Genomic DNA, 21,475 nt, shown 5'->3' on the forward strand with positions numbered 1-21,475 from the left:
CAAAGGTACTTGTTGGGTTGGCGTATTTCGAGATTAGGATTTGTCACTCCGATTGTCGGAGAGGTATCTCTGGGCCCACTCAGTAATACACATCACTATAAGCCTTGCAAGCATTGTGACTAATGAGTTAGTTGCGGGATGATGTATTACGGAACGAGTAAAGAGACTTGCCGGTAACGAGATTGAACTAGGTATCGAGATACCGACGATTGAATCTCGGGCAAGTAACATACCGATGACAAAGGGAACAACGTATGTTGTTATGCGGTCTGACCGATAAAGATCTTCGTAGAATATGTAGGAACCAATATGAGCATCCAGGTTCCGCTATTGGTTATTGACCGGAGAGGTGTCTCGGTCATGTCTACATAGTTCTCGAACCCGTAGGGTCCGCACGCTTAACGTTACGATGACAGTTATATTATGAGTTTATATGTTTTGATGTACCGAAGGTTGTTCGGAGTCCCGGATGTGATCACGGACATGACGAGGAGTCTCGAAATGGTCGAGACATAAAGATTGATATATTGGAAGCCTATGTTTGGACATCGGAAGTGTTCCGGGTGAAATCGGGATTTTTCCGGAGTACCGGGAGGTTACCGGAACCCCCCGGTAACTTAATGGGCCTTAGTGGGCCTAGGTGGAAGAGAGGAGAGGAGGCCAGGGCAGGGCCGCGCGCCCCTCCCCCCCAGTCCGAATAGGACAAGGAGAGGGGGGGCGCCCCCCTTCCTTCCTCCCCTCCACCTCTTCCCCCCCTCTCTCCTAGTCCAACATGGAAAAGGGGGGAGTCCTACTCCCGGTAGGAGTAGGACTCCTCCTGGCGCGCCTCTCCTCCTTGGCCGGCGGCCTCCCCCTTGCTCCTTTATATTCGGGGTAGGGGGGCACCTCTAGACACACAATTGATCAACGATCTTTTAGCCGTGTGCGGTGCCCCCCTCCACCATATTACACCTCGATAATATCGTAGCGGTGCTTAGGCGAAGCCCTGCGTCGGTAGAACATCATCATCGTCACCACGCCGTCGTGCTGACGAGACTCTCCCTCAACACTCGGCTGGATCGGAGTTCGAGGGACGTCATCGAGCTGAACGTGTGCTGAACTCGTAGGTGCCGTGCGTTCGGTATTTGATCGGTCGGATCGTGAAGACGTACGACTACATCAACCGCGTTGTGTTAACGCTTCCGCTTTCGGTCTACGAGGGTACGTGGACAACACTCTCCCCTCTCGTTGCTATGCATCACCATGATCTTGCGTGTGCGTAGGAATTTTTTTGAAATTACTACGTTCCCAACAATGGAAGCATATATTGTCAAATCTAGGGTTATAAATCATCTATAAATCAAATCCCTATGGAAGAGCATACGTAATTATTAATTCAAATGTACACACAAATTCCTATGTATGTGATTTACAATACAAATCAACAACATGATGTTCCCCAATGTTTACAAGTAATCTACATAGGCTAAATCAACACACATTCAATCTATTTCCCATAGAAATTTCAAATCAATCAAAACTAGGGTTTCATCACAAACACGAAGAATGGGGATGGTATTTTGGATAGAAAGAAAGGGATTGGAGGAGATTACCTTCTAGGATGGATTGGGCAACAAATCCACGGACGAAATCTTCAAATCTGAAGTTCTTTGGACAGAGGATTGATAGGGGGAGTGGAGAGAGCCGCTGCTGCCGTCTCTGTTCCAACCACTGGAACGGATGGATGGGGATGGGGAAGGGCCGGCCCGCTGCGGTTACTAAGTCAGCATGCAGCGCCTATGCGCTAGGCGCTGCACATGGCTGTGTGGCACCTACTCTCTAAGCGTTGCACGGCCAGGTGTGGGGCCATGCCTGGACCAGGGATGCCACGCTGACCGGACGTGCAGCGCCTTAGAGCTAGGCGCTGCACAGTGGGGTGCATCGCCTTGCTGTCGGGCGTTACATGAAAGGGTCAGTTGAGCTATTTTTTTTTAAGCAGTTCACACTGTGGATGCTCCCACCAGCATAGCACGGTCACGTGACCGGACACATGCCGCTCCAGCACTGGTGCTCGGCCTCACCCACTAAACTGCACTGCTCTGTACTAACGTCGTACCGAATCCCTGCTATCGCGGGCCTCAAATCCGTCAATGGCGTCCACGCCCTCCCTCACCCTCCTCCTCGCTCTTCTGCTGCCCCTCATCCCTCTCGCCGTCGCAGCTCCGGAGAAGCACCTCGTGACCCACCTCCCGGGCTTCGACAGCGCCCTCCCATCCAAACACTACGCCGGGTACATAACCGTGGACGAGAGCAATGGCAGGAGGCTGTTCTACTACCTGGTGCTGTCGGAGCGTGATCCGGCCATCGACCCCGTCGTGCTCTGGCTCAGCGGCGGCCCCGGCTGCTCCAGCTTCGACGGATTCGTCTACGAGAACGGTCTGGATTGATCTTATTCTTACCTCTCTTCCGGACCGGCAGTTTCTTTTGTTATCTTCTTGTGATTTTGGCTGGGATGACCCGTCCGGTGCCCTGTTCTTTGCTCAGGTCCCTTCAACTTTGAGCGCGGAAGCACTCCCGGAGGGCTGCCCAAGCTGCAGCTCAATCCCTACAGTTGGTCAAAGGTAATCCGCATACCTGAACACAGTTTAGGAGCACAGGCCTATCCCGCAGCAGCCTGCCCAGAATTTAGGAGTACTAATCTTGTTCAGCTCTACTAAATTGTCATAGAACGAGCAGTGTTTTTTTCCATGCCAAGTGATTGAATAAATGTGTCATTAAACTGGAGTAACTAGGTTTCAAGCATGATGTACCTGGACTCCCCTGCCGGTGTTGGATGTCATACTCATTGAACAAATCGGATTACAAAACAGGTGACTTGAAAACCGCAGCCGATGCGCATATCTTCCTTTTGAAGGTAATAATCTCTGCTTCAGTTGCGATTATTTACATGACATAATGCAAGAAACTGGATGCTGATTTTACTCGTTGTTGCAGTGGTTCGAGTTATACCCGGAGTTTCAGTTGAACCCATTCTACATTTCCGGAGAGTCATATGCAGGGATATACATGTTAGGTTGATCTCTCTCCCGTTCGAACCCAACGGGTCGAACGGGCCCCTGACTCGCGCCCTGATCGGGGGCGCCCAACCAAACCATGGTTGGTGGGCCCCTTGACCCGCGCTATATAAACAGAGATGGGGGCCGGGGCACGACCTACGAGGTTAATCGCTGCCACAATCCCCACCGACACTCCCTACCGATCTAGGGTTAGCGCGGTGCTCACGGGAAGCTCCACCGCCGCCGCCATACACTCTCTGTCATCACCGCCGTCGCCATCCACCATTGCCACCTCGGCGGGATCATTGACTCAGAGAGAAGGTAGGACTACCGGATCTAATCTAGCCTAGTGATCCAAGAGTCCATCAATGGTATCAGACTGGCTAGGATATAGATTGATTTCGGTACAAAGGTAAAACAGAGAAAGACAAAAGAAATCCCCTCCCCCAAGAACCCTAGACAGGGCAAAGAATGAATCCTCCACGGAAAAAGTAGCGCCGCCGCAAGGCCGCGCCGTTCCTCTCGATCCGGACGGGCATCGGCAAGCCGAGCCGTTCGGAAGAAGAACACACCCTGCAAAGGGCAAAGGGGCACCGCAGCCACGCCGTTCGACGGCGGCGCGCTTCCGCTGAGGGAAACGCGTCACCGGCGAAGGGGAGGCAACGGCGCCACGGATCGTCGCCGGACGCAAAGGGAAGGGCTCAGTCGAGCCTCACTCGCCTCTCTTTGCCACTGGATTCGGTGGATGGGGCGAATGGAAAAGGGAAGGCCTGCTCGCGCGCGGCTCGCGCGGTGCGGTGGCTTCACGCCGTCGCCGGCGGAGCACCAACCCGGCTGCAGGGGAGCAGAGGGCTTGGCCGCGCCTCACTGCCGCTCTTTCTGTCAGAGCAAGGGGGAAAAGAAAGGGGAAAGGAGGGGAAAGAGAAGCGGCGCGGTGGCGCTCGTCGCCGTCGCCGGCGACGCGGCGCGGTGGCCGTCACCGGCGGCCAGGGGCGGCGCGGCACGGTGGTGCGGCGACCGACGCGGTGCGCTGACCCGCGGTCGGATCGAGAGAAGCACCGAGCGGCGCGCGCGGGGGGAAACTCGCTAGGGTTACACTCGATTCGATCGGAGCGGCTGTTTTGTTCGTCCGATCCGCGCGCTGGACCGTCGGATTTCTCCGACGGCCAGGCAGCAAACCCTAAGCCGCGCCAGGCCAAGTGGGCCGAAAGTGAAGGCGGGCGTAGCCGCGCAGGCGCTGGGCTGTGGCTGCAGCTGCGGGCGGCCCAGGCCGGGTCGAGGCGGCTCGACTCGCGCGAGCGTGCGGGGGAGCAGGCCGTGGGCCGCTGCGGGTCTCCCGCGCCAGGCCGAGGTCGGGTGGAGCTGCCATTTTTTATTTTCGTTTTAATAGTTTTTAGGCAGTTTTCTAATAGATTTTCTATGCAATTTTTCACCCAACGAAATTTTGTTTAGAGTACAAAAAAGTAAAAGAAAATGTTCTGAAAAGTAAACAGAAAAGTTTCTGAAAATGAAAATAGAAAATTTTCAGAAAAATAAATGTTCATGAATTTTACAAAGAAAATAATAAAGTTCATGAATTTTTATTTGATCAAAGAAAAGTTTCTGTAAAGAATAAAAAGTTCATGAATTTTTTATTCATGTTTTTCCGCTGCGTAAATAATTAATAGTGCTCTTTTACGAAGAAAATAAAAGTTTAGATAGAATTAAGTTTTTAAGAGCATGTTAAAGTGATTATTAAAATGAATATGGTTATGTTATTTTTATGACCAACGTTGTTAATAACATGATCATGTTTATTATTGAAAATAAAAGTGCTCTTTTAAAAGTGAATAGAACTAAAGTAAAAGATTAAATTGTTGCTTCTGTAATGCATTTTTTAACCAACTGGTTAAAATTGCTTAGAGAGTAAAAGAGTACAGATTGTTTTTTGAATAGAATATTGTAAAGTTTCCGCTGCAAAGTAAAAATTTTATCCTCCAATTAAATTGGAACCAACGGGAAAGTTTAATTGGAAGAAATGCTCTAAGCAATGTTTTTCCCCTGTGGGTGAAATAAGATGCAGATAGTTTCCGCTATGACAAAGGAAAAGATATTTGTTTTAAAGTTAAAAATATGGTATTGTTATTTTCTGACCAACGTTGATGATAACAGTGCTATAATTCTATGAGTCTTATGTTCAAAGTTTAAATCTCTGATAAATTTGGTATCAAAGTGATCAACTTTTTAGAGAACGGATAAAGATCAAGAAATGCTCTTGAACTAGAGAAATGTATATTGCTTGTTCCCGCTGCAATAAAGTTGATGATGATGATTAATTCTTAGCAAAGTTGTTTAATAAAAATACTATCATCACATTGTTTATGAGTTATATGCATTATTTCCATTTCTGCCCAACGGTGATATGGAATTAATGTAGAAGGATGATGTTTATTCTAATTCTGCCACAACGGTGATTTAGAATATTAAAGAAAGTTTCAAAAGTTTAATGTGCATTTTTTTAACCAGACCAACGTAGGGTTATTTTTATGCCAATTATTGTTGATTATTGGTTATGTTTTCTCAGACTAAAAGTTTTTCGTGCTTTCATTCGTGAAAGCGAATGGCTGGGTACTTGTGCCCCGAAAGATGACTAAGAAAGGTCATAACGTGAGGGAGTATGTTCTCTCTAAAGAATAGCATCAAAAGAAAAGAGATAGATCATTGAGAGTCATGGTTGATGAATGTCTTTCATGTACTCTCTATGAAGAAGATTTTTCAGTCAACATGATTTGAGATGAAACAAGCAACATGCGTGTTTAATTTGACCAACGTCGGATCAAACATGTGTGTCAAAGAGCATTCAGATTTATTCCTAAATTTGATGATTGAATATGCAGTCAAAAGAGCCAATTCTGGCATTTATGTTCCCTGTAAGGGAACATAAATGCCAGACCAACGTAGGTAACGGGAAAAGATGATTATGATAAAACCTGCATGGCGGGAAAGGTCTGGGAAAATACCTGCGTAACGGGGTAAAGCTGACATAATATTATGTCAAAAATCCCGTATGGCGGGAGAAATTCTCGCAAGAGAAAGATATGATAACTCATGTGCTTTTAATGTATCCCACTCTCGGAGAAAAGAATGGAGTAGCTGAAAGGCGCAACCGTACACTTATGAATATGGTGCGCAGCATGATGAGTTATTCCAACTTGCCATTGGGATTATGGATGGAGGCGCTTAAAACCGCCATTCACATTCTCAATAGAGTACCAAGCAAGTCGGTGCCCAAAACACCGTACGAGATATGGACAGGAAGGGTGCCCTCCCTAAAACACTTCAGGGTGTGGGGGTGCCCTGCTGAGGCCAAAATGTTTAATCCAAACATTGCAAAGTTAGATCCCAAAACAGTAAGTTGCCACTTCATTGGCTATCCAGACAGATCAAAAGGTTTTCGTTTCTACTGCCCTGACAGATATACAAAGTTTGTAGAAACGAGACATGCAGTCTTCTTAGAAGACGAAATGATGAGGGGGAGCTTGGTAGCTCGGAAAATTGATCTTGAGGAGAAGAGGGTGCATGCACCTAATCCGATGATTCAGGAGCCATTTTTCTCACTACCAGTTGCAACTCCACCCATGACAGCTATGGGAAAAGACCCGGAACCTGTCCGTCAGGAGCCGACTGAACCCGATGTTGAGCATGAAAGGGAGGTGCAACAGCAAATTTTAGAAGAAGTGCCAGAAGTTGAGGCACAAAATGTGCCAGAAACTGAGGCCCTTAGAAGGTCTACAAGATCAAGAAAGTCAGCTATTCCTACTGACTTTAAAGTTTATAACACAGAAATGGTTCATATGGAAAAAGATCCCACCTCATATGAAGAAGCCATGAGAAGCCCTCATTCATCGAAGTGGATGAAGGCAATGGAAGACGAGATGAAATCGATGAGTTCCAAAGATGTTTGGGACTTAGAGGAAATTCCTAAAGGAGCCAAAACAGTAGGCTGTAAATGGGTCTACAAAATTAAGTATGACTGTAAAGGGAATATAGAAAAGTATAAAGCACGACTCGTGGCAAAAGGATTTACACAAAGAGAAGGGATAGATTACAATGAGACATTTTCTCCAGTCTCATGTAAGGATTCCTTCAGAATCATAATGGCATTAGTTGCTCATTTTGATTTAGAGTTACATCAAATGGATGTTAAGACGGCATTTCTGAATCGTGATTTAAAAGAAAAGGTCTACATGAAACAACCCAAGGGTTTTATCATGGAAGGCAAGGAAAATATGGGATGCCGCCTGAAGAAATCCATTTATGGATTAAGACAAGCCTCTCGGCAATCAAACGATTAAAAGTTTTGGATTTAAAAGAAAATATTGAGGATAATTGCATTTATGCAAAGTTTAAAAATGGGAAATATATTTTCCTAATCTTGTATGTGGATGATATCCTGCTTGCTAGTAGTGATGTTAGTCTACTACAAGAAACAAAGAAATACGTATCCTCAAATTTTGACATAACAGATCTTGGTGAAGCATCATATGTTTTGGGCATAGAAATTCACCGAGATAGGAACAATGGAGTCTTAGGACTATCGCAGAAAGCATATTTAGAAAAGGTTCTTAAAAAGTATAATATGCATGCGAGCAAAGCCACATCCTGCTCCAATAGTCAAGGGCGATAGTTTTGGGAAATTCCAATGTCCCAAGAACCAGTATGAGATCGATCAAATGAAAGCAGTACCATCGGCAGTTGGCAGCTTACAGTATGCACAAGTGTGCACTCGCCCTGACTTAGCTTTTATCACCGGGGTACTCGGTAGATATCAAGAGAATCCAGGCCTAGAGCACTGGAAGATGGTAAAGAAAGCATTGCATTATGCGCAAGGCACGAAGGACTACATGCTAATATACAGGAGAAGTGATTCCCTAGAGATAAAAGGGTATTCAGACGCAGATTTTGCGGGGGGCAGAGATGATAGAAAATCCACGTCAGGATACGTCTTCACTCTCGCTGGGGAGCTATTTCGTGGAAAAGCTCCAAGCAGTCGATAGTTGCATCATCCACGATGTATGCAGAATTTATAGCATGCTTCGAGGCCACGGGGCAGGCGATATGGCTAAAGAAATTTGTACCCAACTTGAAAGTGGTAGATTGCATTCACAAACCACTAAAGATGTACTGTGATAACCAGCCCGCAGTATTCTATGCTCATAACAACAAGTCGAGTAATGCTGCCAAAACAATAGAGATAAGGTATTATGTTGTGAAAGATAAAATCCAGGATCAAACTATAAGTCTCGAGCATATAAGGACAAAGGATATGCTTGCGGATCCGCTAACGAAAGGCTTACCACCCAATGTGTTCAAGGAACACTTAGCCGGCATGGGTTTAAGGGAAAGCCTTATGATTCCTGGATAGGCCCAAAAGGAACATAATTTGTTTCTGAACATAACGTATGTTGTAGATGTATGATTCTAACGGCAATTAAGCCGTGACGATGAAACATGCTCTATGTACCAATATGTGATGAAACAGATAAACTAGAAAGTATAAAGTTAAAAGTAAAGTTGAGATCAAGGGGGAGAATGTTAGGTTGATCTCTCTCCCGTTCGAACCCAACGGGTCGAACGGGCCCCTGACTCGTGCCCTGATCGGGGCGCCCAACCAAACCATGGTTGGTGGGCCCCTGTGCCCCGCGCTATATAAACAGAGGTGGGGGCCGGGGCACGACTTACGAGGTTAATCGCTGCCACAATCCCCACCGACACTCCCTACCGATCTAGGGTTAGCGTGGTGCTCACGGGAAGCTCCACCGCCGCCGCCATACACTCTCTGTCATCACCGCCGTCGCCATCCACCATTGCCACCTCGGCGGGATCATCGACTCAGAGAGAAGGTAGGACTACCGGATCTAATCTAGCCTAGTGATCCAAGAGTCCATCAATACATTCCTACACTAGCTGATGAAGTTGTTAAAGGTGGATTTTGTCACTCACAGCGAGTAGATTATTCATAGTTGAGATCAGAAGTTTCTTACATCTCATCTTTACGTCGTTACAGGGATACAAATGGCTCTGAAGCCAAGAATCAATTTGAAGGTCATTCCCACTAACATTTTATTCGTCGCCATTTAGTTGTGCATGCAAACTTGTGTGTGAGTTTACAGTCTGAGGTGTTTGCATCCAGGGCTATCTAATTGTTTTTTTTTTCTTCTTTTTGCGGGAGCCAGGGCTATCTAATTGGTAATGGAGCAACCGACGCAGACTACGATTTAAACTCTTTTGTGCCGTTTGCACATGGAATGGGTCTCATATCAACTGACTTGTTTGAGGTGTTTTGCTTCGTCTTGTTTCTGCATAATTGCCGGTGCCACAAGTAGTTTCATTGTGGACAGATAGCAAGCTAACAGTGTCTTGACTGTTTGCCCTGTTTCAGGATGTCAGTGCTGCTTGCCACGGCACATTCTGGGGAAAAGTTAATGATGTGTGCCAAGAAAATATAGATAGAGTCCGTTGGGTAATATCCATGTACCAGAACCTGTAAACCGACAAGCAAATACGCAACCTTCCAAATTCTGTAAGGCCTCAATTTGTGTTGTCATCTGCAGGAACTGAAAGACCTGAACACGTACAACATTCTTGCACCATGCTACCACCACCCTGAAGTCCAAGAGACAGCGTTCGTGAACAGCAGCTTGCCATCAAGCTTCAGAAAGCTAGGTGAAACAGAGAGGCCTTTCCCAGTGAGGAAGAGGATGGCGGGGCTTTCATGGCCTCTCGGTCTTCCTGTGAGCAGCGGACATGTCACGTTGTGGCCCGAGCTTGGCGGTAAATCACTTCCATGCACGGTATGAAAATTATATCAATGCCCTTATAGTTATATGTAGATCATTTACAATTTGTTGTTTTCATTTTCCATACACATACATCATTTCATAAGTATGGTTGGTCCTCTCATTTATAACAATTATATGTCCTCAGAGAGTGATGAACTTGCTACTATATGGCTGGATGATGAAGATGTAAGAGCTGCCATTCACGCCAAACCGGTATGATGGTTGATGCGAGACAAATTAGTGTGAATTTAATCCTAAAATTGGCACAAATTAACTAACTCTTGTTTGTCGGGAATAACCTCGATCGAAATTGGCACATCAGAAAAGCTTAATTGGATCATGGGAATTGAATACTGCAAGAATAGACTACATTCATGATACAGGCAGCATGGTGGAGTATCACAAAAAATTCACAGCCATGGGATATCGCGTACTTATTTACAGGTATGGGGCACACCTGCAACTTGATCATTTGACAATGTTAACACTGAGTAACTTGTTTCCTGCAAAAGAAGACACCGATTAATATATGGAATCAAATTAGGGTGAAGGTTCAGTAGAGAACAGGTTGAACTACTAGGAAATAATACATTTAACTGTCCAATCAAACTGACTTTTTTCTAGTAAAGCAAAACTAACAGATTGGTTGTGCATAATACATTTTCTGCTTACGGTTATTGCTTAAGAACGGAAGGAAAAAAATTCATATTTGAATAGGATAGCGAAGCACAAGTCTCGATTCAATGTAAAGAACGTGAATATAACCTTCAGGAAGAAAACAACCCTTTCAAACTTTAGTCCTAATATTTATTGTGGGTAAATTGGTTCAGACAATAGTATTAGACTCTTGATACCTGGAATTTTTTCGAAAAGAGGGGATGCCCCTCGGCCTGTGCATGAAGTGATGCACACAGCCTTTCTTGGTACCTGGAATAGAAATTAGCTTTATCAATAAGGATATCTTTAACCCACATGCTTACATTGATGTACATGTGTTGTGCTTAAGGCATAAAGTTGTCCATTTAGAATGCTTCAAACGAACGGTGGAAACACAACCGTCAGAGAGAATCACTCTGTAAACAAATATAAGACGTTTTAAATCACTAAAGTAGATGGCTGTCTGCATCCTATGATGCAGAGGCCGGGGTAATCCCCTTTTCGAAAAAAAATCACTAAAGTAGTGACCTAAAATGTCTCACATTTATTTTCAAAAGAACTTCTCGAGATCTGGTTGGCAAGATTAGGCACTCTCTCCCTCCCCTCGAGTTGCTCCCGCAAGCGACCGAGGGGATAACCCTAGCCGCCGGCGCGCGTTCCCCCTCCCTCCCTTCCCTCCCCTCGCCACCGCCTGTCCGCGCCGCCGGGCAAAGCCCGGTGGGTGCTGGCGGCGGAGGGGCCCTTTCTCTCCCTGCTCATGGGGGCTTGGCGCGGGCGGGCGCTCCCGGGCGGCGGCGCGCGGCTGTGCTCGGCTGCGGAGTTGCGGAGCGGCATGCCGGGCGTGGAGGGCTGGACGCAGGTGGTGCAGGGCGGATGCGTGGCCGGGGTGGCGGTGGCGGTGGCGGCGGCGGCGGCTTCGGCTGGATCTGCCCCGCGGGCTGCGGCGGCTCTGTTCAAGGCGTGCCTGGTGGCCGATGGGCGGCTCAGGCGACGGTCGACCCCCTCTCCTCTACTCTTTGGCTGGTGTGTGTGGCGGACGGTGGCGGCCGGCTGGTGGATGCCGGCGGCTCGACGGGGGTGCCGTTGGCTGGCCGGTGGTGGTGGGGGCGGTCCGGGGAGGGAGGCAGGGGGCCTCCTGACCGTGCCTATGTCTCGGTGATCCATATCCCCGGTGGAGTGGTGCGGTGGCTGCGGCGAGGACGAGGCCGGCGGCTGCCGGCGCCCCTCCCCTGCCTGGATCTAGCCGGCTGGGCCGCCTTCCCACCAAAGGGTCCGTTTTGGGGTGGAAGGAGGTGCCTTCTACCTCTTCACTGGTCGGTGGCGTCCATTAGCCGTTGTGGTGGTTCCGGGGGGGGGGGGGGGGGGGGGGGGGGTCTTGGATGCCGTGGCGGCGGCCTCAGTGGTGGTGGTAGTCGTGTTGCTTGTGGGCGGGGGTGCGCGGCTCAGGTGTGGGCTGGTCGCTATGGTTGTTCGGGCGACGCGGCGGCCGGTGCTTCGGCGAGCGGAGGTGTTTTGAAGGTGGAGGGTGCGCCAGGAGAGATCCCCTGCTCGGCTTCGGTTGGGCCGACGACGACGGCGTCCGCGGGCATTGTCTCCTTCCTGAAGGCGTCGTCGTGGCTACTCTCCTCCTTCGGATGGTCCAGGTGAAAACCATGATCCTTTGGATCCGACGGCGACGGCGCTCCGGTGTCGTTCTCCTTCTTGAAGGTGCCGTCTTGGAGGCCTACTTTCGCAGAGCTCAGCTTCGTGGTTGTTCCTTTACCTGTTGTATCCGGCCTTGGGTGTGTTGTGTGCTGGTGTGGTGTGGTGTTGAATTGTTTGCGATGATTGTTATCGGTGATGGTTGCTTTATAATATAAACGGGGGAAACCCTTTTTCAGTATTGTGGATTTTTGGCACTATGGGTCACAAATTGGTCATCTTTTACAACTCACAAGTGTGTTTTTTCTTTTGCGAATAACTCACAAGTGTGTAACTTTGTCACTTTGTTAGTGCTCATACTTTTGTGCAATACATACTTGTGTGATAAATTTGAAATGTGCAGCCTCCCCTTTTTTGCAACACGGGGTATGTACCGGTGCTCACCTTTGCATTTTTCCGATATGTAATCACTTTATTGAAAAAGAGAAATGATGTTTAACAACTTTTGGGTGTTTAATTGTACAGTGGAGATCATGATCTGTGTATCCCTTTCACTGGAACGGAGGCATGGGTCAGATCATTAGGCTACCGAGTTGTCGATTCATGGCGACCATGGCACTTTGGGGGTCAAGTTGCTGGGTATGATGTTCTACCATCTTTCTCTACAACTGTACATGTTTCTCCTTGATTATTCACCATTCACATATGTTTCTGATTTAGTTATATATCTGCCATCTGATGCGCCAATTGATAGAGCATGCATGTTTTTATCACTATTTTTTTGAAACGGAGGCAAATGTTTTGCCTCGTCTCATTAGTTAAGTAGAGTTGCCCGGTCCTTAGCTGTTTTGGACTTCATGTTAGCATTAACAAAACATAAAAAAACATTTATCTGAACTGATTTAAGTTCCCTGCTTTATGCGACCGCAGATATACACAAGGCTATGATCACAATCTCACCTTCCTCACCATAAAGGTATGCAAGCAAGCTTTGAAGTCCATCTGGAGAATGTTGTAGAGACACAAACTTAAATCGACAAGAGTTTATTATATGGCTGAGGTTTTCTGACAAGCACCATGTTTCAGGGATCTGGACACACTGTTCCTGAGTACAAGCCCAAAGAATCGCTGGCATTCTACACCCACTGGCTGTTTGGAGAAAAGATCTAAAATTGATCTAAATGAAACAATCAAATTTTGTAGACATGCATCTTATTTTTTTCCTAGCTGTTTTTATTGTAGATTTTGATAAAGACTGTACCTGTACCTGTTTTCAGTGTGAAACCCAATAAACAATCCAAGGCTCTGATAAATTTCCGCGTACATTCTCTTGCTGAGCGTTAGAAACACCAGAAAAGCAGGTGAAATATACATAAAACTGGACATTAGCATTCTACCAGAAAACATTACACCGGCGACTCAGAAAGCTACTGCAGAAAGAAATATCATGATGATCTAGAGAAATACTAGCAACCAAGGTTTCAGCTACAACAACCCATACAGTTCCTCCCAAAAGGACACAATCAGAACGCAGTCAACACAGACAATCACTTGAAGTTCAGCAGCGGGCAGCACCTGCTATGGCCATCAGGCACCATGTGATGATGTGGCGAGCTGTTCATATGGTTTGCCGGCAACAGCAACCACAATGAATCACAAGTCAGTATATATGCGAACTTTAGAATAGACCAAACAGCAGGGTACGCTGTTGATTTTGGAGAAAAGCAGCAGCATACGAGCAAACAAATTACACAAGTGAACCTTCAATGTCTCGTGCAGAATGGATACTTAAAATGACATCAGAAACACACTGAAGTTACTTATTGCAATCATCCTAGCCCAGAAACATTTTCACTAGAACAAGTTGATTTATGGAAGGTATCCATGTCGGAGCAAAACAGCAGAGCCATGCCCAGTAGGCTATCAGCAACTTGTCACTGCAACCCACGCACACATCAACACTACAGTAGCTCCATGTCAGCTGCAGTGGCTGAACCATTGGCGTAAACAGGGTGGAGAGTGTGCCCAGCTACAGGTTTCCTGCCAGTCAGCTTATTCCGCTCGAACCGCACATGGCCTTCCTTCAGAGAGAAGATAGTGTGATCCTTCCCCATGCCAACATAGTTCCCAGGATGGAAGCGGGTTCCTCTTTGTCGTACGATGATGTTTCCTGGTTCCACTTTCTGGAAAAATAAAACAAGTGTAAACGTTGGAGAGCGGTATGAGATCATTTTCCTTTTTTTTGGCTATAATAATGAGATGAGTACAGCGACTACCAATGTTACAATGTATGGTATGATTAAAGCAGATGCCAAAATATCAAAAGTAGGACCCTGATAAGTGCCACATGTGTGGCACGAAGCAATTCCGCCCTGATGTTTATTGATGACAAGTTTAGTTACCCGAGGATGGCAACTTTAGTTGTGAAGCATGGCAACTTTCTGTTTGGGTGGCAAGTTTCAGTTTTTTTGGAGTTTTTTTTTGTTTGGCAACTTTCATGTAAAAAAGGTCTGGGTGGTGTTACTTCGTGCCAAACGTGTGGCACTTATCATTTGGGCAAAAGTATTAGCTATTTTCATGTAATTTAGGAAATTATTCAGCTAATTTGGTTCAAGGCCATGAACAAGAAGAAACATCAAAACCATGAGGGGCACTTGAAGATGGCACCTCTCCACCAAATTTCTTAACACCCAGATACTTGGGGTTAGAGTCGCGGCCATTTTTCGTTGACCCAGCAGTCTTTTTTGTGGCCCAACGCCTAAACACCAAGCTCATTCCTCCAGATGTCTCTGGAATTAAGTACATACAAAATAAGGATCAGGCCACTGGCCCAGAAAAGGAAGAAGATATAAATTCTAAACTTTGATGTCACAGACTGTCTAAAGCCTAAGCTCATTACCTGTTGAGCTAGTGTACACTGGAACATTTGAGATCAGTTCTTTGATGTTTACTCTCCTGAAAACTGATGAGAGGGCCATCTTGCTTGCCACAGTTTACCTGTAGTCACTATAAGGATTCTCTCAAATATACTCCCTCCGTTCCAAAATAGATGACCCAACTTTGTACTAAAGTTAGTACAAAGTTGAGTCATCTATTTCGGAACGGAGGGAGTAGACATTAATAAAGTACTGTGGACAAAAAACAAATTATACTCATGCATTGTGCCTTTTTCTGCATTCCATGGTGATTACTCCCTCCGTTCCTAAATATAAGACCTTTTAGGGATTTCACTATGAACTACATACGGATGTATATAGACATACTTTATAGTGTAGATTCACTCATTTTGCTCCCTATGTACTCTATAGTGGAATCCCTAAAAGGTCTTATATTTAGGAATGGAGGGAGTAGTTTTTACAATACGTTGCTCTAATTTTACTAAGCTAGAGAGACAACCTATAAATGTCCAAAAGGGCTCCACTAACCTATGTTCTGCTATGTTAATACTTTTGGTGAGGGGGGTTAACCGAACAGAAATGGTATTTTGGACATTTGCTAACATGAGATCAAAATATGGTGGGGGGGGGGGGGGGGGGGGCACAGCACGGGAGGCAGCAATAGCAGCAGCAAGCAATTGAGGATGGGGGAAGACCGAGGAGAGTTGGCCGGGGAAAATACCTTGCTTGCGGACGGGGGAAGAGCTGAGGCGACGGGCGATGGAGGTGGAGGCGGCTCCCGGCAGCGGCGGCGCGCTTGTGCACAGATGCGTCAGGGAATGGATCGTCGCCTTGGTGGAGCGAGACGAGGACGAGGCCTCGTTCCTACGCTGCTGGGCAAACCTAAGTGGGCCGGCCATGGTGCAGCCCATTTAGTCATAGTTTTTGGGCGCTGCTAGGCGTCGGTCAGCCCGCGGATAATTTTGAAAGATCCGCCGCCTCGCAAGCTGTTCGATCTGACGGATGGAGCGATGGAGGGTCACTTTCTATCACTGCAACACACGTCGTGTTGCAGAAAATTTCCGCAACATGGATTATGTTGCGGAAAATTTTGCAACATAGGTCAAGTTGCAGATTATTTTTGCAACAGATGTCGTGTTACAGTTTTTTTTCAACAGATGTCTTGTTGCAATAATTTTTGGCGACAGAGGCCTCGTTGGAATTTAATTTGTTTTGTAACAGAGGTCTTGTTACAATTTTTTTTCTGCAACAGAGACCTTGTTGCAGGAATTCGTTGTAGCTACCAGCAAGCAGCGACCACGTTGACCGAAAGAAAGGTTGATGCTCCCTCGGGATGGCGGGACATGAACGTAGCTCCTAGCGGTGGACGCGGACACCGATGCTTCCCCGGGACGGCAGATGCAGCTTGAGTTCGGTCGCACCGTGACGGTCGACGTTCATGATGGAGGCGGGCGGCTCGTCGGCGTGTTGCCGGCGGCGGTCGAAGCAGCGCGAGGAGGCGCCGCCTTGACGGGAAGCTCGGGAGGAGCATGGGTGACCACTGCTCTCGTGGGGACCCAGATCCAGATCCCGCAACACACCAGTTGTTGCGGTGGGGGAAATTACAACAATGACTCAGTTGCGGAACCTAGTCTGGGTAATACGTTGCTCCTAGCCATCTGATTAAAATCAGATCCAACAGCCACGGAGGCGGACGACGCATAGGTCGTTATCTGCCGGGTGATGCTAATCATTTCCCATAGTTTTCTTAATTTTCGGAAACATAAAGGGCGGCGCTAGGCGCCGGCCGGCGGATGTATTAGAATTATCCGCCGCACCGAGGTCCGTTCGATGCGAGCACTAACAGCCATTAGATCTAACAAACCGCGTCCGCTGACCCCGTCATAACTTCCTGAAACAACGGCTTTGTTTCAGAAACAATATCCCCTGGCCACTTGTTCGGTAATTAATATATGTATATGTATGATTAAGACTACAAGAGCCATCAAGTAGGATATAGTACTTCGGTTAAGACTTTCGAAACAAGGTATGGATTTCATATCATGAGGACAGAATGATAAGACTACAAGAGCTATCAAGTAGGATATAGTACTTCGATTAAGACTTAAGAAACAAGGTCTAGAGGCCAAAAAGCTTGTGTAAATTACCGAACTTAGGCGTGACAATTGGATCCCAAGATGGAGGCAACTCGTCCACCCCAACAAGAACCCAGGCTGCTGGCTGTCAAAATAAGAACATATCAGAACCTTCCAATCAGTAATTAAAAATGAAACAGGGAAAATCAGGTATATTCCAATCAGGTTACATCATATCATATCTTTCAGTTCAGGCAATACTCCAATTTGCAATCAAGTACAGACTCAAAACATGAACTCACAGTATCTATATAATCTGGCGAACTGTCATTTTACACAGCCTAACAGTTAGGACCAGACATACTATCAATCTAAATACAGAGAAAGTTATACCAGTTGAAGAATGTCTGTGTAAAGATTTGCAAACTATGCACAGCTGTATCTTGCTGATACTACACTAATCAAGATGTTAGATTCTACAGATCAAACAGCAGCAAACAGAGAAGGTGAAGGCTTTGATTCTACACATAGCGACATCAGACAGCAGTAAACAGAAACGAAAGCTGCGGCAAAACTCTGGCAAGTCAATACAGACTTTACAAAGCGACCCAGTAGTTCAGAGATGAGAGGAAACTGACCACCATTTTATAAGGTGAGGTGTTGGGCTGATCACTAAGCATCAACATTCTCTGCTATACAACATTGACTTGTGGGATCCAAAAATATTTCCTTATTGGCCCATTCAAGCAATTTCTAACTGGCCAACCTGTAATCTGCAACCTACTTCTGAAAGAACTAGTGAAAGACGCCATGATTTACTAACAACCAAGAAAACGAACAGAAGAATATTCTGCACAGTATAAGTTTCCATTTCAAATAGAACATACCACTGCACCGATAGATTAATCTATTAGCAAAACAGTCAAGCAAAGATAAGTTTAGGCTGGCTGACACCCGAGAAAGCACATACTTGGCTCTTATTCAACCATTCAAAACAATTCTGAGAGAATTGAAAATAAGAGAATTCAATAGTCTCCCAGAGAACAGGTAACTTCTAACTTTAGCAGCAGCAGTGCAAAGAACAAGCGGTCAAACTTGACCAATGAATTATATAGAACAATAGTAACTCCAAAATTCAGCTAAACAACTGCAAGTTGCCAATTACACACTGGAAATGCAACATACAGCAGATCATCCAACAACAGATAACTTTCGGTTAAATTCAAGCAACCCATACAAAAGAGAAGCAAGCACCAGGCATATCAGCATATGGTCACAGCACATACAGACAACAGTTCCAACACCAAATTTGCTCCATGGTCACAGCACATACAGACAACAGTTCCAACATCTAATTTGCTCCATGGTCACAGCACATACCAAGATCACAATAACTATTTAACAATCTGCACCACACTGCCATTACAATCATCAATGAAAAAGTTGGTTTACAATCTGCCAATTTATCCTCAACACACAAACTTATGGCAATCTCGACGGCTAGGGTTAGGGTAGAAGAGGACGGCGTTCTTGGCAAGCTAGCTGGGTAGGGTTAGGGTACATGTGGAGCTGGGGGTCGGAGACGCCGTTCTTGGCGTGCTTGCCGGTGAGGACGAGGCGGACGGAGGGCGTGCGGGAGGTGCCAGCCATGGAGAGGAGGGGGGAGGGGAGGGGCTGCGGTTACTAACCACCGGGGAGAAGTCCAGTATGCCGGAGGAGATCGCCGGCGTCGAGGCGGCGAGGCGTCTTGGGGAGGAGTCGGCGGCGGCGTCTCGGGTCGGGCGGCGGCGTGAGTCGGGCGAGCAAATCCTCGAGGGGGCGCGTGGGAGGAAGTGGGTCGAAGGGGGGATTGAGGGGATTTGGCCCATGTAACCTCGCCTATCAAACGGGCCCTCGGGGTTTTCCGCGGGTTCTGGGCCGCGCGAGGAATATCGGCTTGAATCCCCCACAAACCACGCGTACCAAACGAGGCCTTAGGAGGGTCAGTTCCTGTTTGGCTTAGGATCTTCAGTGGACAATGGATAATTCTCCCTCTGTTAACTTGCTCGCTTAACTAAATCCTCTGCATCGTGTGAAATACAGTTATCTACCTTTTTTTTTAAGAATCAACTCAGCTGAAAGTTAAATCTTTTGCAGATATTGTACGTCTTGAGCTCCCACAGATTTTACCACCATCATATAGGGGCATCAGTATTCGCTATATTTATTATGTTAGGAGTACATTGTTTGGGAGATTGATTGACTTGGGTAATGAGGATCAAACTAAAGGCAATGTAAATAGTGTGGTGCAGCTGGTGAGTTTTCTTCTTGTAGTTGGCATAAAATTCTACTCCTTAAGTTCACACAATCTGTGCTGAAATCAAATTGACCCTAGTCTTGTAAATATTATTCTTTTATTAATTTAATTGTTGTTTTCGCTCAAAAAATAAAAATCTTTGCTGAAATGTTGGAAGCCTTGATTTGTTAACCATGGAAGGGGAGCCTTGGCGCAGTGGTAAAGCTGCTGCCTTGTGACCATGAGGTCACGGGTTCAAGTCCTGGAAACAGCCTCTTACAGAAATGTAGGGAAAGGCTGCGTACTATAGACCCAAAGTGGTCGGACCCTTCCCCGGACCCTGCGCAAGCGGGAGCTACATGCACCGGGCTGCCCTTGATTTGTTAACCATCCATAATTTCATTGGTGATTTGTATTATTCAAACCGAGTGCTCTAGCCTGTGACTTGTGAAATGTATCTAGTGCATGCTTAGTGGATGTACTAATGCGATAATTTTGGATCTAAGATTCTAACTATCCTCGAAAGAAAATATGTTAAAAAACTAAAGCCCATTGTTTGCATATTAACTTTTAATATAAGATTAGAATGCCAAGTAAATATTGTAGAATCAGGAGAGGTGTACCTTGTCTTCCAACTCGAGGAAGGGGCTGCTCTCTTTTCTCTCCTTTTTCCTGTGTGTCTTGTGTGTGTGGCGGCTCTAGCTCAAAGACTTAGACGAGCTCCTCTCCTTTAGGTCAGTCAGCCATTATGGGCCAGCAATACATGGGCCATGAGCCCCTCATCCAACACTCCGCCTCAAGAGGAGTGATAGATATCTATCATTCCCATCTTGTCACACGCTGGATTGCATTATTTAGTTCCCAATCCTGTAGTCAAACAGTCTGCAATCTGTTGCCCAGAACTCACATGCTCAATCTTAATGATCCCAGCATCAAGCTTTTCTTTGATGAAGAATCTGTCTATTTCCACATGCTTGGTTCTATCGTGTTGTACTGGATTGTGTGCTATGTTGATTGCTGATTTGTTATCACACCACACATTCATACAACTAGTCTTCAATATCTTCAATTCTTCTAATAAATTTCTGGTCCACAACATCTCACTCAGTCCCTTAGACATGGCTCTGTATTCAGCCTCTGCAGTTGATTTGGAAACAACAGGTTGTTTCTTGCTTCTCCAAGATACTAGATTTCCTCCTACAAAGACACAATAGCCTGAAGTTGATCTCCTGTCATCCAGGCAGCTAGCCCAATCAACATCACAATAACCATCTACAACAAGGTGTCCATAACTCTTGAACAACAACCCTTTCCCAGGATGAAGCAGCACAAAGGTTGTGGAGGAGCAACTCCACCTTGCTGCTACAATGTGTACATCACAAGTGTTGAAGGAACAGCTTCAGCGTGTTGTGCTAGATATCGCTCTAGAGGCGAATGTAGGACGATAGGCCAGCAAGAGTTCAATCCAGAACTCCTAGGGCACAAGATCTACTCCAAGATCTTAGATAAGAACAACAAGTTCTATTATAGGTAGTGGGTACATAGTCTGGTTTACAATGTAGAGGTGAGGACCTCTATTTATAGGGCTTTGTGAAGCCTTCACATACTTCTACTTATAGCTGGAATACTGTAGAAACATTATTTAAGTTTCACCATTCTACTCATAGCTACTCACAACTAGAAGACTCTAGAAAACAATAGGTAGGATAGAAAAGAGAAGAAAAGAAATACTACACTAGAGTGGAAGTATCGAGAAGTAGCCAAACAGATCTGGCATGTGTTTTTCTTTCTTCTCATCTAGTGTTCCTCATCACAGGAGTGCCTATCAAGTATCTCAAGTACCGCCTCAAGATGTCCACTTCTAGGCTCATGCATGTATCTGCTCACAACACTTACCGCAAATGCAATGTCTAGTCGTGTATGACACAAGTGTAACAACCTCCCAACTAATCTTTAATATCTCTCCTTATTCATTGGCTCTCCTGACTGAGCTGTCACTTTGTGGTTTTGATCAATTGGAGTTGACGCTGCCCGACATCCTAGCATCCCTACATCACTTAGGAGATCTAAAGTA

General features: G+C 46.2%; 1 protein-coding gene and 1 pseudogene across 2 annotated transcripts; one reads left to right on the plus strand and one right to left on the minus strand.

Annotated features, from left to right (window-relative positions):
- The first annotated feature begins 2,043 nt into the window (after positions 1 to 2,043).
- LOC123078001 (serine carboxypeptidase 1-like) lies at positions 2,044 to 13,450 on the plus strand (annotated as a pseudogene).
- Positions 13,451 to 13,910: 460 nt separating this feature from the next.
- On the minus strand, positions 13,911 to 18,980 carry LOC123077999 (50S ribosomal protein L27). Of its 2 annotated transcripts, none has more exons than XM_044500384.1 (5): positions 18,815 to 18,980; positions 17,199 to 17,271; positions 15,054 to 15,151; positions 14,822 to 14,943; positions 13,911 to 14,337 (listed from the first exon to the last, which is right to left on the minus strand). In XM_044500384.1, the coding sequence occupies exons 3-5, from the start codon at positions 15,130 to 15,132 to the stop codon at positions 14,116 to 14,118; spliced, it is 423 nt and encodes a 140-aa protein (XP_044356319.1). In that variant the 5' UTR covers positions 15,133 to 15,151; positions 17,199 to 17,271; positions 18,815 to 18,980; the 3' UTR covers positions 13,911 to 14,115. The 2 variants fall into 2 exon arrangements, with proteins under 2 accessions (XP_044356319.1, XP_044356318.1); XM_044500383.1 differs by having other exon boundaries at positions 15,054 to 15,160.
- Positions 18,981 to 21,475: the final 2,495 nt, after the last annotated feature.

The sequence above is a fragment of the Triticum aestivum genome, chromosome 3D (assembly GCF_018294505.1).
Source record: "Triticum aestivum cultivar Chinese Spring chromosome 3D, IWGSC CS RefSeq v2.1, whole genome shotgun sequence".
Lineage (NCBI taxonomy): Eukaryota > Viridiplantae > Streptophyta > Magnoliopsida > Poales > Poaceae > Triticum > Triticum aestivum.